This window comes from Vulpes lagopus, chromosome 5 (assembly GCF_018345385.1).
Source record: "Vulpes lagopus strain Blue_001 chromosome 5, ASM1834538v1, whole genome shotgun sequence".
Lineage (NCBI taxonomy): Eukaryota > Metazoa > Chordata > Mammalia > Carnivora > Canidae > Vulpes > Vulpes lagopus.
Genome location: NC_054828.1, coordinates 79,087,966 through 79,100,310, shown reverse-complemented (window position 1 = coordinate 79,100,310; position 12,345 = coordinate 79,087,966). Strand labels below are relative to the sequence as shown.

The following is a 12,345-nucleotide window of genomic DNA, read 5'->3' as shown; positions in this document are numbered from 1 at the left end:
GGGAAGGAGAGAAAGAAAGCACCAATAAGGAGGGAGAAGAGGGGCTTAGGGAGAAGTATACTTCCTGCTGAGCAGGGAGCCTAGTGCAGGACTCAGGGCCAGGACTCTGGGATCATGACCTGAGCCAAAGGCAGACACTTAACCAACTGAGCCACCCAGGTGGCCCTAACATTTTATTTTTAATATTAGACTATGAACTGATATTTTTCTCTTGATGTACAGTTCTTTGATTTTTAAACACAAGTATGTATTCCCATAATCACTGTAATTGGGTTACATAGCAATGCTATCTTCCCAAAAAACTCTGTGTGTTATTCTTTTATAGTTAACCCCTCCCCCATCCATAATTCCTGGCAACCACTGATCTATTCACCATCTTTACATTTTTTCTTTTTGAGAATGTCACATAAAAGGAATAATATGGAATGTAACCTTTTGAGATTGGCTTCTTTCAATTCACATAGTAATACCTTTGAAATTCATTCAAGTGTGTATGAATAGGAATAGTTTATTTCTTTTTGAGTAGTATTTCTTACTCTTAGTATAAACAGTGGTTTAGTTTATTTACTTGTTGAAGGACACCTGGGTTGTTTGCAGTTTTTGCCTATTATGGGTAAAGTTGTTACAAACATTTCTGTATAGAATCTCCCCACCGCCAGTTTTTAGAAAAATAAACATAATATTTATCACTTCAACTATTTTTAAGTGTACAATGCAGTCGTATTAAATGTACTCATATTGTTGTGCAACCATCTCCAGAACTCTTCATCTTGCAAAACTGAAACTCTACTCATTACACAATAACTTCCTATTTCTCCACCCACCCCCCATCCTCTGGCAGCCACCATTCTACTTTCTATGATTTTGATTATACTAATAAGTAAGTGGAATCATACAATACTTGTTTTTTTTTTTTTTTTTGTGATGGGCTTATGTATAGTTTTTTTTTTTTTTTTTGTGAACATAAGCCTTCACTTCTCCAGGATAAATGTCCAGTGCAGATGCTGAAATTTCTGATAGTTGCACCTTTAATTTCTTAAGAAACTGCTAACCTTTTCCAGAGTGGCTGTAGCATTTTCTATTCCCACTAGCAATGTTATAGGTCCAGCTGTCTGCAGAGTTTGAATTAAATTTCTGGAGAGTTGACTCTGGTGACTATTGAGTTAGATATTTACCCTTAGAGTATTCATCATTGGCTATTTTGGAAAATAGGAACTACCACTCCTGTATTCATTAATGTGGATTGGGGTAGAAGTGGAGAGAAGATTGAGTTCTCACAAAAGTAGGGTAGGATAGAAAACCCTGTAGGAGTCCACTGCAGAAGTGTCCAAACCTGTGTGCATACCAGGATTCATCAGAGGAGCTCTTAATACACACATTCATGGGTTTCATACAGAACTACTGAATTGGAATCTGTATATTTAACAGGGGTTCAAGAGAGTTTTAAGTACTCTCTCAATTCCCACATCAGTTGGAAATTGTATTTTAAAGTCTATAGTATTTCCAAAATGTACAAGTTTTAGAAGCATATCTTGTACTGTATAACAAATGAAAAAATTTTCCAAGCTCTTTTCTTTTCCACTTACTTCTATCCTTGACCCTATATTTATATTTTTCTCCCCTCTCCATGCTTGATTCTATTTCTAATTTTCTCTGAAAATTTCAGAGAAATTTTCAGGCAGACACTAAACCAATTTAAAGGCAGACACTTAACCAACTGAGCCACCCAGGTGGCCCTAACAACTAAGGGGAACCAGGTTCCCCCTCTCCCCCAGTTCTCCTCCCTGCTCTTCTTTTTTCATGTGTCTTCTGATAAGTTATTGATTGCTCTTTTCTCTCTTCTCTTTGGGTCCTGCAATTGTAACTTTCTAAGTTCCCTCTTCCTCCGTCTTATAAATTGTTCACTCATCATCATCCAGGGCTCATAACAAATTATATTTATCCCATTTGGACAGATAGGTCTGAGTCTCTCCCCCAGATCATACTTACTCTTTAATGTCAGGAGTAGAAAGCATCTATCAGGATTTGGTGGAGGAAACTTTAAATTTTATGTTCAAAGATTGAAGTTTCTTAAGGATCATTCTTATCAGTCTTTTTTTTCTTCTCGTATAGGGAAGAAGAGGAACGTTTAAGAAATAAAATTCGAGCTGATCACGAGAAGGCCCTGGAAGAAGCAAAAGAAAAATTAAAAAAATCGAGAGAGGAAATTCGAGCGGAAATTCAGACAGAGAAAAATAAGGTAGTCCAAGAGATGAAGACAAAAGAAAAGAAGCCACTGCCACCAGTCCCTATACCAAATCTAATAGGAATAAATGGTGGAGACCCAGAAGATAATGACATACGAAAGAAAAGGGAAAAAATTAAAGAGGTAATAAAACTAAGATTTATGGTATGGAATGGTTATGGTATTTGACTGGATTCAGATACATATATGCATTTGTATTGTCTATGGTGATGTACTTTGTTCTTGTTTGTTTTCGGGTCATGGTTGTAGTTCAGATTCCAAGTTGGCAGTAAGGGCTAGAATTCTCCTTTTTAATATGGATATATAATATAATTATCGGACACTTAAGATTCTGATATAGTGTTGTTTGGATCACATTATACCACTCTATGTCAAGAGAGCTTTTGATATGCAACATCTTATAAATAATGTAGAATAGATCTGTAAATAATTTATCATTGAATAAAAAAATTTCTGAAGTGTTTAGTTACAAGGGACTATGCTAGATACTATGCACATCTCATAAACATACCTCTGAAGAGTTAGCATTCTGTCTGCCATCTTTTAAAGTACAGATCATGGAACCCCTCAACCATACCATACTGCAGATTCCTTTCAAAGGATTGAAAAGTGGGGGATGATTGACCTCAGAATTCTTTAAATTGTTTAGTCCCTGAAGTCTTTCCATTTATTTTTCTAGAAATTACTTGGAGATAAAGAGAATACCAGAGCAGGGGGAAAATCTAGTGAATATTAACAGTTAAGTTTGTTAATTAGAAGTCTTGCTAATTCTTGGTAGAGTTTGCAGTTGTACTGTCTGCAAAGAAAGAGATTTTGTCAGGTTGTAGCAGTATCAGCAATATTTCAAAGGGATTTTTTATCATAAAATAAAGACAGCTTAGTTCAAATAGTTAAATATCTATTTGGATATTTCTAGTAACAACTATGAAAGATTTAGCAGGTACTTAACGTTTAAACTTGGCCTAATGAGTTACTTGTAAGACCTTGATGGAGTTAAAACAGAGCTGTACTTTGATGTTACCTCACTTCTAGAATCTGTTTTATGTGCTGGCTGCTAAAGGCACTTTCTTTGGACCGTATTGGGGAAACATTGATAGATTTTTTTTGAGATGGCTAACCCATTTTTTAGATGTCATTAGAATTTACTGAAATACTTTTTTATGTACATAATAATTCAAAGACAGTGTGTCTTTAGGGGTCTCCCAAGACCACATACAGCCTCAGTGATTTGCTAGAAGTATTCCCAGAGCTCAGCAAAGCTTTGTATTCATGATTTTGGCTTATTATAGCAGTAGCATACAGATTAAAATTAGTAATAGAAAAGGCCCATATGACACTGGACACAAGTTTCTAGCTGTCCTCGTACAGTGGAGTGGTATGGATGGTGAACTTTCCTAGCGGTGATGTGTGCTAATGTGTAGGAGGGCCAACCAGGGAAGTTCACCTGAGCCTTGGTGGCCAGGGTTTTTATTTGAGGCTCATTATGTAAGCATGGCTGACCTTAGTTCTCCAATGCCTCCAAAGGTCAGGGTGGTAACATGTGGCCCAAGGCCCACAGCATAAATCATATTATAAGTATACACTGTCTGATATGGCCCAAGGCTTCACTTAAACGAAGATACTCTTAACAGGCAGGCTGATAAAATTTAGTGGTTATTTTCTAGGAGTCTGGGATAGGCCACAACTTTCTTTGGGATGTACAGGGTTTGGACAACCCAGACCTGGTGAGTTAACCCTTTAGAGCACACCATAATATCCAGTGTTCTTACGAGTCAACATGAAATCTATTAAGACCTCCCATGTGGGCTCCTGTTAAACCTTCCAGTCACTGATTTAGCAAGCAGTGAAAGTTGAAACTTAAGCTAATAGGGGAAGAAGCTAAGGAGACAAGGTGACATGGGCTGCAGAGTACTTAAAAGTTTCAAGAATTAGAGACATTGTTTACTTCTGAAGGCAGGGGTATGAAATGAAGTTGAAAAGGGATTATTTGAAAAATTTAAAAGGTGCTTTTAACTCCTAGATTCCCAAGTCTCCAGCTTAGGCATCCTGGCTGCTGCCTTCCCCATCCCAACAGAAGACTAAAGAGTACCTTTTGGAGGAATGAGTTAGAAAAGGTCTGGATTTGGGGAATATCAGTTTTGGCTGAGGGAAAACACAAAAAAAGGAGTTAGGGTGGAGAGAATTAAGTGAAAAGTGTCCAAAATATGAGACCACTTTCTCCTGCTCAGCTCTCAGAATTCTAGCAGGTTTTTATATTCAGTAAGCAGAGATGGGAGGAGGACTTCTCTCAGACTGGCCCAAGAGAAAAGACCTATACTATTCTGCAGTGAAACACCCCGGGGTTTCACCTGTGCTTTCTAAGATGAGGCTCAACTCAAATTTTGCTCATTCACTGACAGCATTTAATTATCTTGTAAGTGCTTCCGTCTTCTGTGGAGAATAATCCAAAGATCACTAGGCGTTTCAGGAAAGTTTCTCACATTAGAGCACAAACAGATGGGAGAATTCAGGAATTCAGAGAAGACAGAAATAATACAAGGAGGACAAAAAAAAAAAAAAAACAAGAATTAGCATCATTAGAGTGACAAAAAATGGAACTCCTAAAATGAGAACAGTAAGTTATAAAAAGGAACGTTTGCAGAAAAATGAAAGAGCTCTTAGAAATTAAAAAAATATGATAGAGTTTTAAAATTCATTAGAAGAGTTGGAAGATAAAATTGAGCAAATCCCTCAGTAGAACAAAGAGATTGAGAAAATAACATCAGTCAGGAACATCTAACAAGTGATTTGATAGAGGAAAAAGGAGAAGAAGTCAATTAAGAAAATTGGCTAAAGCTAAAGAATGTGAATTTACAGATTGAAAGGACCCACCAGGCATGGAACAACAATGAGCAAAAAAATAGAAGAAATGCCTACTGAAATTTTAGGAAAATAGTCATTCAAAAACAGATTGTGCAAGTTTACAGAAGAAAAAAAGGTTCCACTCAAAAGATGGGATTGTATATAATGGCACCTCAGATTCCTCAGCCATAATATTGGAAACTGGAAGAGAGTGGAGCAATGGCTTAGAAAGAATTATATATTCAGCCAAATTATGAATAAAATCTGAGGGTAAATTTAGTCATTTTCTCAAATTGCTCTTGGGAAATATGCTTCAGCACAAAAATAGGAAGAGAAGAGATTTTGGCAACAGGAGATCTGTCACTAGAGAGAGAAAGAAAGGGCATTCTCAGGATTCTGAATAAGAGACTCAGCAGGGTGACTGCTGTGCTTTAGGCAGAGAGAACAAAAGTCAAGGTTAGAGCAGGAGGCATAGAGAGTTTCAGGGAGCATATGTCAGGATAAAATGGAACTGATAGTTTATCTGATGTGTTTGATTATACTGAAACAAGTTTTGAAGCTCAAGTATAATTTGGAAGTAAATTTAAAATTGTTAAATTAAAAACCTATGTAAACAAAAAAACCCAAGCCCTCAGACAAGTAATTAAAAGCAGGAAAAGCAAAAGTTGCATACAGTAATATAATAAATATAAGAAAAACATGTTGCTAATTATATTGGGAGGATGTGGGCCAGAGAAATATATGTGAGGAAGTATATGTGGAGGTGTGGCATATAAAAGAGCTAAATTATCTTAACTATAGGGAAATATAGTATGTACCTAAACCTTTAAGAATCAAGAAATAACACTATAAATCATATTTCAAAATATAGTGGTAAATAGAAAAAAACAGGTGAAAGAGTTTAATTGCCTCAGGAGAGCGGGAAAATATGGCAGACTATTGGATTTTTTTTTTTAAAAATTGAGCTTTATTGAGATATATGTATAAAATAAAATACGTATTTTAAAAGTACTGCTTGTTAATGGATGTCGACAGATCTATATACCTGTATAACAACAACTGTTACCAAGATGTGAATATGTTTATAATCTCAAAATGTTTTTCTTGTGCCCCTTTCTATCAGTCCATCTGATTCCTTGGTCCTAGGCAACCACTGATCTTACAGTCATTATAGATTAGATTTGTCTTTCCTAGAGTTTCAATCAAATGGAATCATAAAGTATGAAAGTATGTGATATTTTGTGTCTGGGCATTTGGTCGGCATAATTTTTTTGAGATTCATCTATGTAGATTGCACGTAAAGATCATTTTTTTCTTAATAGTATTTGTGATATCGGTATACCATAATTTATTATTCACCTGTTAAACATTTGTCAACATTTGTTCCAGTTTTTGGCTATTATGAATAAAGTTGCTATGAACATTTGTGTACAAGTATTTGTGTGGGCACTTGTTTTAATTTTGACATATTAGTCTGTGATCTGTTGCCAGTTAATTTTTTGTTTATTGTTTGAAGTAAGGGCTGTGCTTCAGTTTTTGCCCCTAGGGCTTTCTAGTTGTTTCGGCATCATTTGTTGAAAAGATTATCCTTTCCTATTGAATTACTTTGGCACTGTTGTTCAAAATCAAATGACTAAATCAGTAGATGTTAAGTCTCATTCTGGACTCAGACCTATTCCATTTGTTTGTATGCCAACCCCCTAATGCCAGTAGGACACTGTATTAAAATCTTTAACTTATAGTAAACTCTGACTGCAGGTAAAATCCTCCAACTTTGTTCTTTTTAAAAATTGTTTTGGCATTTTTGGGTTCTTTGCCTAATTTCTAGAATTAGCTTCTTTATGAAAATAGAAGGTTGTTGGATTTTAATTGGGTTTTATTGAATGTGTAGATGAATTGGGAAGAATTACCTTAACAATATTCAGTGTTCAATGAACATGTTACATGTTTCCACATAGATTTTCTTTAATTTCTCAACAGTGTTTTATAGTTCCCAGAATATAATTCTTGTACATATTGTCCTATTTATTCTGAAATATTTCATGTTTTTTGATAAATGGAATTTTTAAAAATTTCCATTTCTGTTTTTACTGGCGTATAGAAATATATTTGAGTTTAGTTTTCTGAACTTGTTTCCCTGTTACATAATTGAAGTCCCCTTATTAGTTTGAGTGGATTTTTTTTTTTGTTTTAGATTACTTAGGATTCTCCTTATACATATAATAATGTGCTCATTGAACAGAGGTAAACTTTCTTTGTTCCTTTCTGATTTTTCTATCTTTTATTTCTTTTTCTTACCTTGTTACACTGGACTTCCAGTACACTGTTGAAAATAAGTGGTGAGAATGGATGTACTTGATTTATTCTCAACTTTAGGGAGTTAAGCATTCAGTCTGGTACTATTAAGTATTTAAGTTAGCTGTAGGTTCTTTGAGGATCCCCCTTTTTTAGGTTATAGACATTTCCTTGTAGTTTACAGAGAATTTTTATCATGAATGGTGTTGAATCTTGTCAAGTGCTTTGTCTACCTCTATAAAAATGATTGTGTGATGTTTTTCCTTTTATTTTATTCTGAATTATATTGGTTTGGTTTTTGAATGTTAAATTAGTCGTAAATTCCTAGGTTAAACTGTACTTGATCATTACATAGTATCCTCTCTATAATGCTAATTTTCATTAAGGAATTTTGAATCTGTGTTTTTGAGATATATTAGTTTTCAGTTACAAGTCAGGATATTTTAATGAATACTGTTAATTGAATAGATTCTTGATATACCACAGTCCACTATTAAATAATTCAGCTGTTATATAATTACTCTGCTATTGTGTAGCTTGGAGCTCCTTGGGGTGTGAGAAGTGCAATTCAAACTATTTGATATAAAAAAATGCTAGCTTAGTGGCTCTAAACTAGGGCTTCAAGCTTGGCTAAGTCCACATTTGTGGATGTTGTTGTCAATAATATGCACCTCTGTCCTTTTGTTGTTTAGTTTCTCCATATTGGGTTAGTGTTAGCTCCCATCAGCTTCAAGATGATATATTATGTAGACCTTGAGGTTCCAAATGAGAGTCCCTTTGTCTTCTAGTGTCTCTCACAGTATGCAAAAAGAGACTTGATTGCTGCTACTTGAATCACAGGTACCTACTCACTTTGATTAGGTCAGGGATTGGCAAACTACAACTTGCAAGCCAAGTTTTTTTTCTGTTGTGTAGACTGAGGTTAAACATGGTTATATGTGTTATCTTCACTGATAAACGAATGTTGATAGAATAGTATCCTAATGTAGAAGATACAGGAGAATGGGCAAGGCTATAGTGATAGATGATCTAGATAGATGAATTAACAGTCTGTAAGTAATGTAAATTGATGGATTATAATTTTTCCTTTCTCAGATGATGAAACATGCCTGGGATAATTATAGGATGTATGGTTGGGGACATAATGAACTCAGACCTATTGCAAAGAAAGGACACTCCACTAATATATTTGGTAAGTTTACTTCTAATTATATATCCATTACTATATCCATTTTCTATTTCCATCTTTAAAACAGAATCTAACTTTTTGAGTACTTTCTAAAACCTGAATATTTTGAATTATAACTTTGTAGCACATATTTACTTATTTTTCTTGCAAGTTTTAGTGATTTAAGATTTTTTCAAGATTTAGTGATAGTTGCTTTGGAATATACAGGGGATGTGGTAGACTTTCTATTTATATACAGACACTGTAGTCATTTACCTGAGTATTTTGAAGTTTTTTTTTTTTTTTTAAAGATTTTATTTATTCATCAGAGACACACAGAGAGAGGCAGAGACATAGGTTGAAGGAGAAGCAGGCTCCTCACAGGGAGCACGATGTGGGACTTGATCCCTGGACCCGGGATCATGCCCTGAGCCGAAGGCAGACGCTCAACCACTGAGCCACCCAGGTGTCTCTGCATTTTTTTTTTCTTTAACATCAAGGAAGTTAGGTACCTATTTGTAATTTTTCTTTGACACAGTTTTCATACTCCTCACAGTACAGAGGAGGAGGAGATGCAAATGAGAGCAGTAGTGCTTTGGTATATACAAAAAACCATCACACACCCAGGGTGATTTGGTTGGTAGGGTGAGCAGGTTATGTTGTACATTCACGGTTCCAGGGGAAAGATTAATGTGCATGTGGATGGAGATCTGGGGAAGAGCTGTGTTCATCTTGAGTTCACTTCAACTTTCTACCTCTCTTGAGTTTACTCCACTTGTTAAACTTCTCGGTTTAAAAATTGAGTGAGTTAATTTACTTAACCCAAGGATAAATCTTGAGAATTATCAAGCTGTTCTTTATAATCTTCATCTCTTTCCCCCATTCTCAATTTTTCTTGATGTGATGAGTATCTTTTAAGTAATGATAGGTGAAGGCAAGAAAATATTAATGGGGTAGGAAGGCACACATACTACTTTATGCAGTGCAGTTATCCTTACCAATTATAAAGTGCCACCACAGTAATCTAAATAACAACTTTTTTCTTTATGACATTTGGAAGGTTTTTTCTAATGCTATGAATTCTCTTATAATTTGTTTTTTGCTATGTTATTTTTTGTAAAAAAATAAAATGACTGAAGAGATCATTTCTACCAAGTTGAGACATGTTGGGATGGAGGAATAATGGAAAAAAATTTTCCCTTAGGTAACCGAAGATACTAGAGATCTTTTAAAACAATATTTAAGTTAACATCTATCACTTAATGAAATAAAGTATGTTTCCTCAGCAAAGGTTACAGATAGAGAAATTCCATTGCTTTGTGGATGCCACATTGTGAGATACTAGTGCAGGGAAAGACATTATATTTAATGGTTAATTAAAATTAGGTCTTCTCTTCAACTAAGTATTTCTTTATATTAAACTCTGGTGAACTATGAGTCCTTTCAAAGGATTGGAATGTAAATGTGTACTGAAAATAAGAGTTGGATGTTAATTTTCTGCTTGTTTTTTTTTAAACCTTATTTCCCAGAACATCTACTGTATTAACATTTATCAAAGAGATAGGACTCCTAAGCAAGGTAGTAGGTAAATAACGTATATTATTTCATTTAATCATTGTAATTGCTGTCCAAGGAAGATTTGTTTGCTGAATTAAATTCAGAATATAAATGAGTTTTCAGGTAACTAAAAATTCCATTCCTTATAAATCAATATAAATCTTTTAGTGAGCAAAGCGATATTTCTTAACTGAATGTAGTTTTGTTAAAATCCTAATGGAGAAGTTTTGACTTAATGTTTTTTTTCTGTGTAAAAACAATAGCTTTCTTTTTTTTAATGAAAGGTAGTTTTAATTTGTGCTAATTTTGTCAGACTTTTTCAAGTAAACTGTGTAGGTCACTCTTTGGTTAGGTCGGTAAATGATGACTGGGGTATGGTAGGTTCAGATTCTTGTCAAGTTGAGTCCTTGCCAGCTGGTTATTAAGTTGATTTAGTGGTTAAACTGAGAGTTATCCGTGAGATCCTAAAAGTTAAAGGAAATTAGAGTTGGAAACGGAGACTCTATAAAATGAGCCCTTTCATTCTGAGTTAAAGCAAATATTTGCCAGTGTTCCTCCATTTTAGAGGAATCATCATGTAAATTAAAGCAATTAAGTATATTTCAATAAAAAGTTTTAAGTTTTTTTTATACTAATCTGGCATGAAATTAGTAACTTTAGGGATTCTATAACTTGGTTTATGAATAAGACTAATATTTTCCTTTAAAAGAATAGTCATATACACATTAGTAGAAACATCAACAGTATTTATATAGTTCATACTGCTATGAACTAAATTGTGTCCCCCATAAATTTATATGTTGAAGCTCCAACCCTTAAGTGATTATATATATGGAGATAGAACTTTTAGGAGTTAATAAAGTTAAATGAAGTAATAAGTGTGGGGCCCTATTGATTGATAGGGCTGGAGCCCTTAAGAGGAAGAAATACCAGAGCCCTCTCTCCTCATGCACATGCACCAAGGAAAGGTCATATGAGAATATAGTAGGAAGATGGCTGTCTACAAGCCTTCACCAAAATCTGGATCCTTGATTTGGACTTTTACAGCCTCTAGAACTATGAGAATAAATTTCTGTTGTTTAAGCCTCCTAGTGTGTATATTGTGTTATGGCAGCCCAAGCAGAGTAATAAATATACTATATGCTGAGGACTGGTTTTAGAGATTTATGTGAATGAACTTATTTTGCATTTAAAACAACTATAAGAGGCAGGTGCCGTGGTTACTCTTTCCATTTTACATATGAGGACATCGAAGCACATTTAGGGTTAACTAACTTGCCCCAGATCACACAGTTAGTAAATAATGGAGCCAAGATTCTAATCCAGGCAGTCTAGTGCCAAGGTCCCTTCTTCTAAACACCATTCCACACTATTTCAGTAGATTCTAAAGACAGAAAAGCATTAATAGCAGAACACAGGAAAAATCCATTGTGAGAAGAAAATTATAGTGAAATGGTAGAAAAAGTGAAAATTTAGTCTGCAGAATTTTCAGTAATCAAAGTTAGGTGCTTATATCTTTTATTTTTTTTATTTTTATTTTTTATTTTTTGGTGCTTATATCTTTTAATAAAACTTTTGAGTGGTTACAGTTTTTTTTTCCCACCAAATAAGCTAGGTAGGAATGGATCCTTTATTGTTATATTTTTAGATATGCAGTTTATTAAAGGATTAATAAAGTCCAAGACTTCGTTTCTCACTTATTCTCTTCTTTTTTGCATTTCATATTTGCTAGTATGACTTGGAAGTTAAAAAATTTTTTTTAATTTTTATTTTATTATTATTTTTTACCTTTTCTTTGTTTAAATAGAAGAAATCTAACCAATGGGTAATAGTTCTGAGTATCTCATTTGACATCCTAAATTCAGTATGCCTTTACAGAATCAATCTTAGAGTTAAAAGGAACTTTAAAAGTCTGGCCTATTATGGAACGTATAGGCGAATATTGAACATATAGGATCATATAGGCGAGTATTGAAACTTGCAGTATTTGAGATTATATGGAAAATAACTTAATATGTGTCCTTTCCCATGTTAGTAGCTTTAATTATGAAAAAAATTATATGGTAACTGAAATCAGTGTTCCTCTGACTTCTACTAGCTAGTGCTTGGCATTATACAATTTTTTATGTGTAGATAACAGAAAACCCATTTCAAAATGGCTTAAACTAAAAGACATTTAATCGCTCAATGAAGTCCTAGCATAGATTGGAATCCAGCTAAGCTTTTCCTTTACGTCTTT

The 12,345-nt window shown here is 34.2% G+C and overlaps 1 protein-coding gene across 2 annotated transcripts in view; it reads left to right on the top strand.

Annotated features, from left to right (window-relative positions):
- MAN1A2 (mannosidase alpha class 1A member 2) overlaps positions 1 to 12,345 on the top strand; it is a 182,496-nt gene that overhangs the window by 42,030 nt on the left and 128,121 nt on the right. For both annotated transcript variants that reach the window (XM_041754200.1, XM_041754201.1), the window contains 2 exons: positions 2,113 to 2,368; positions 8,477 to 8,573. In XM_041754200.1, the coding sequence (XP_041610134.1) occupies positions 2,113 to 2,368; positions 8,477 to 8,573 (353 nt within the window). The remainder of the gene's footprint in view (positions 1 to 2,112; positions 2,369 to 8,476; positions 8,574 to 12,345) is intronic.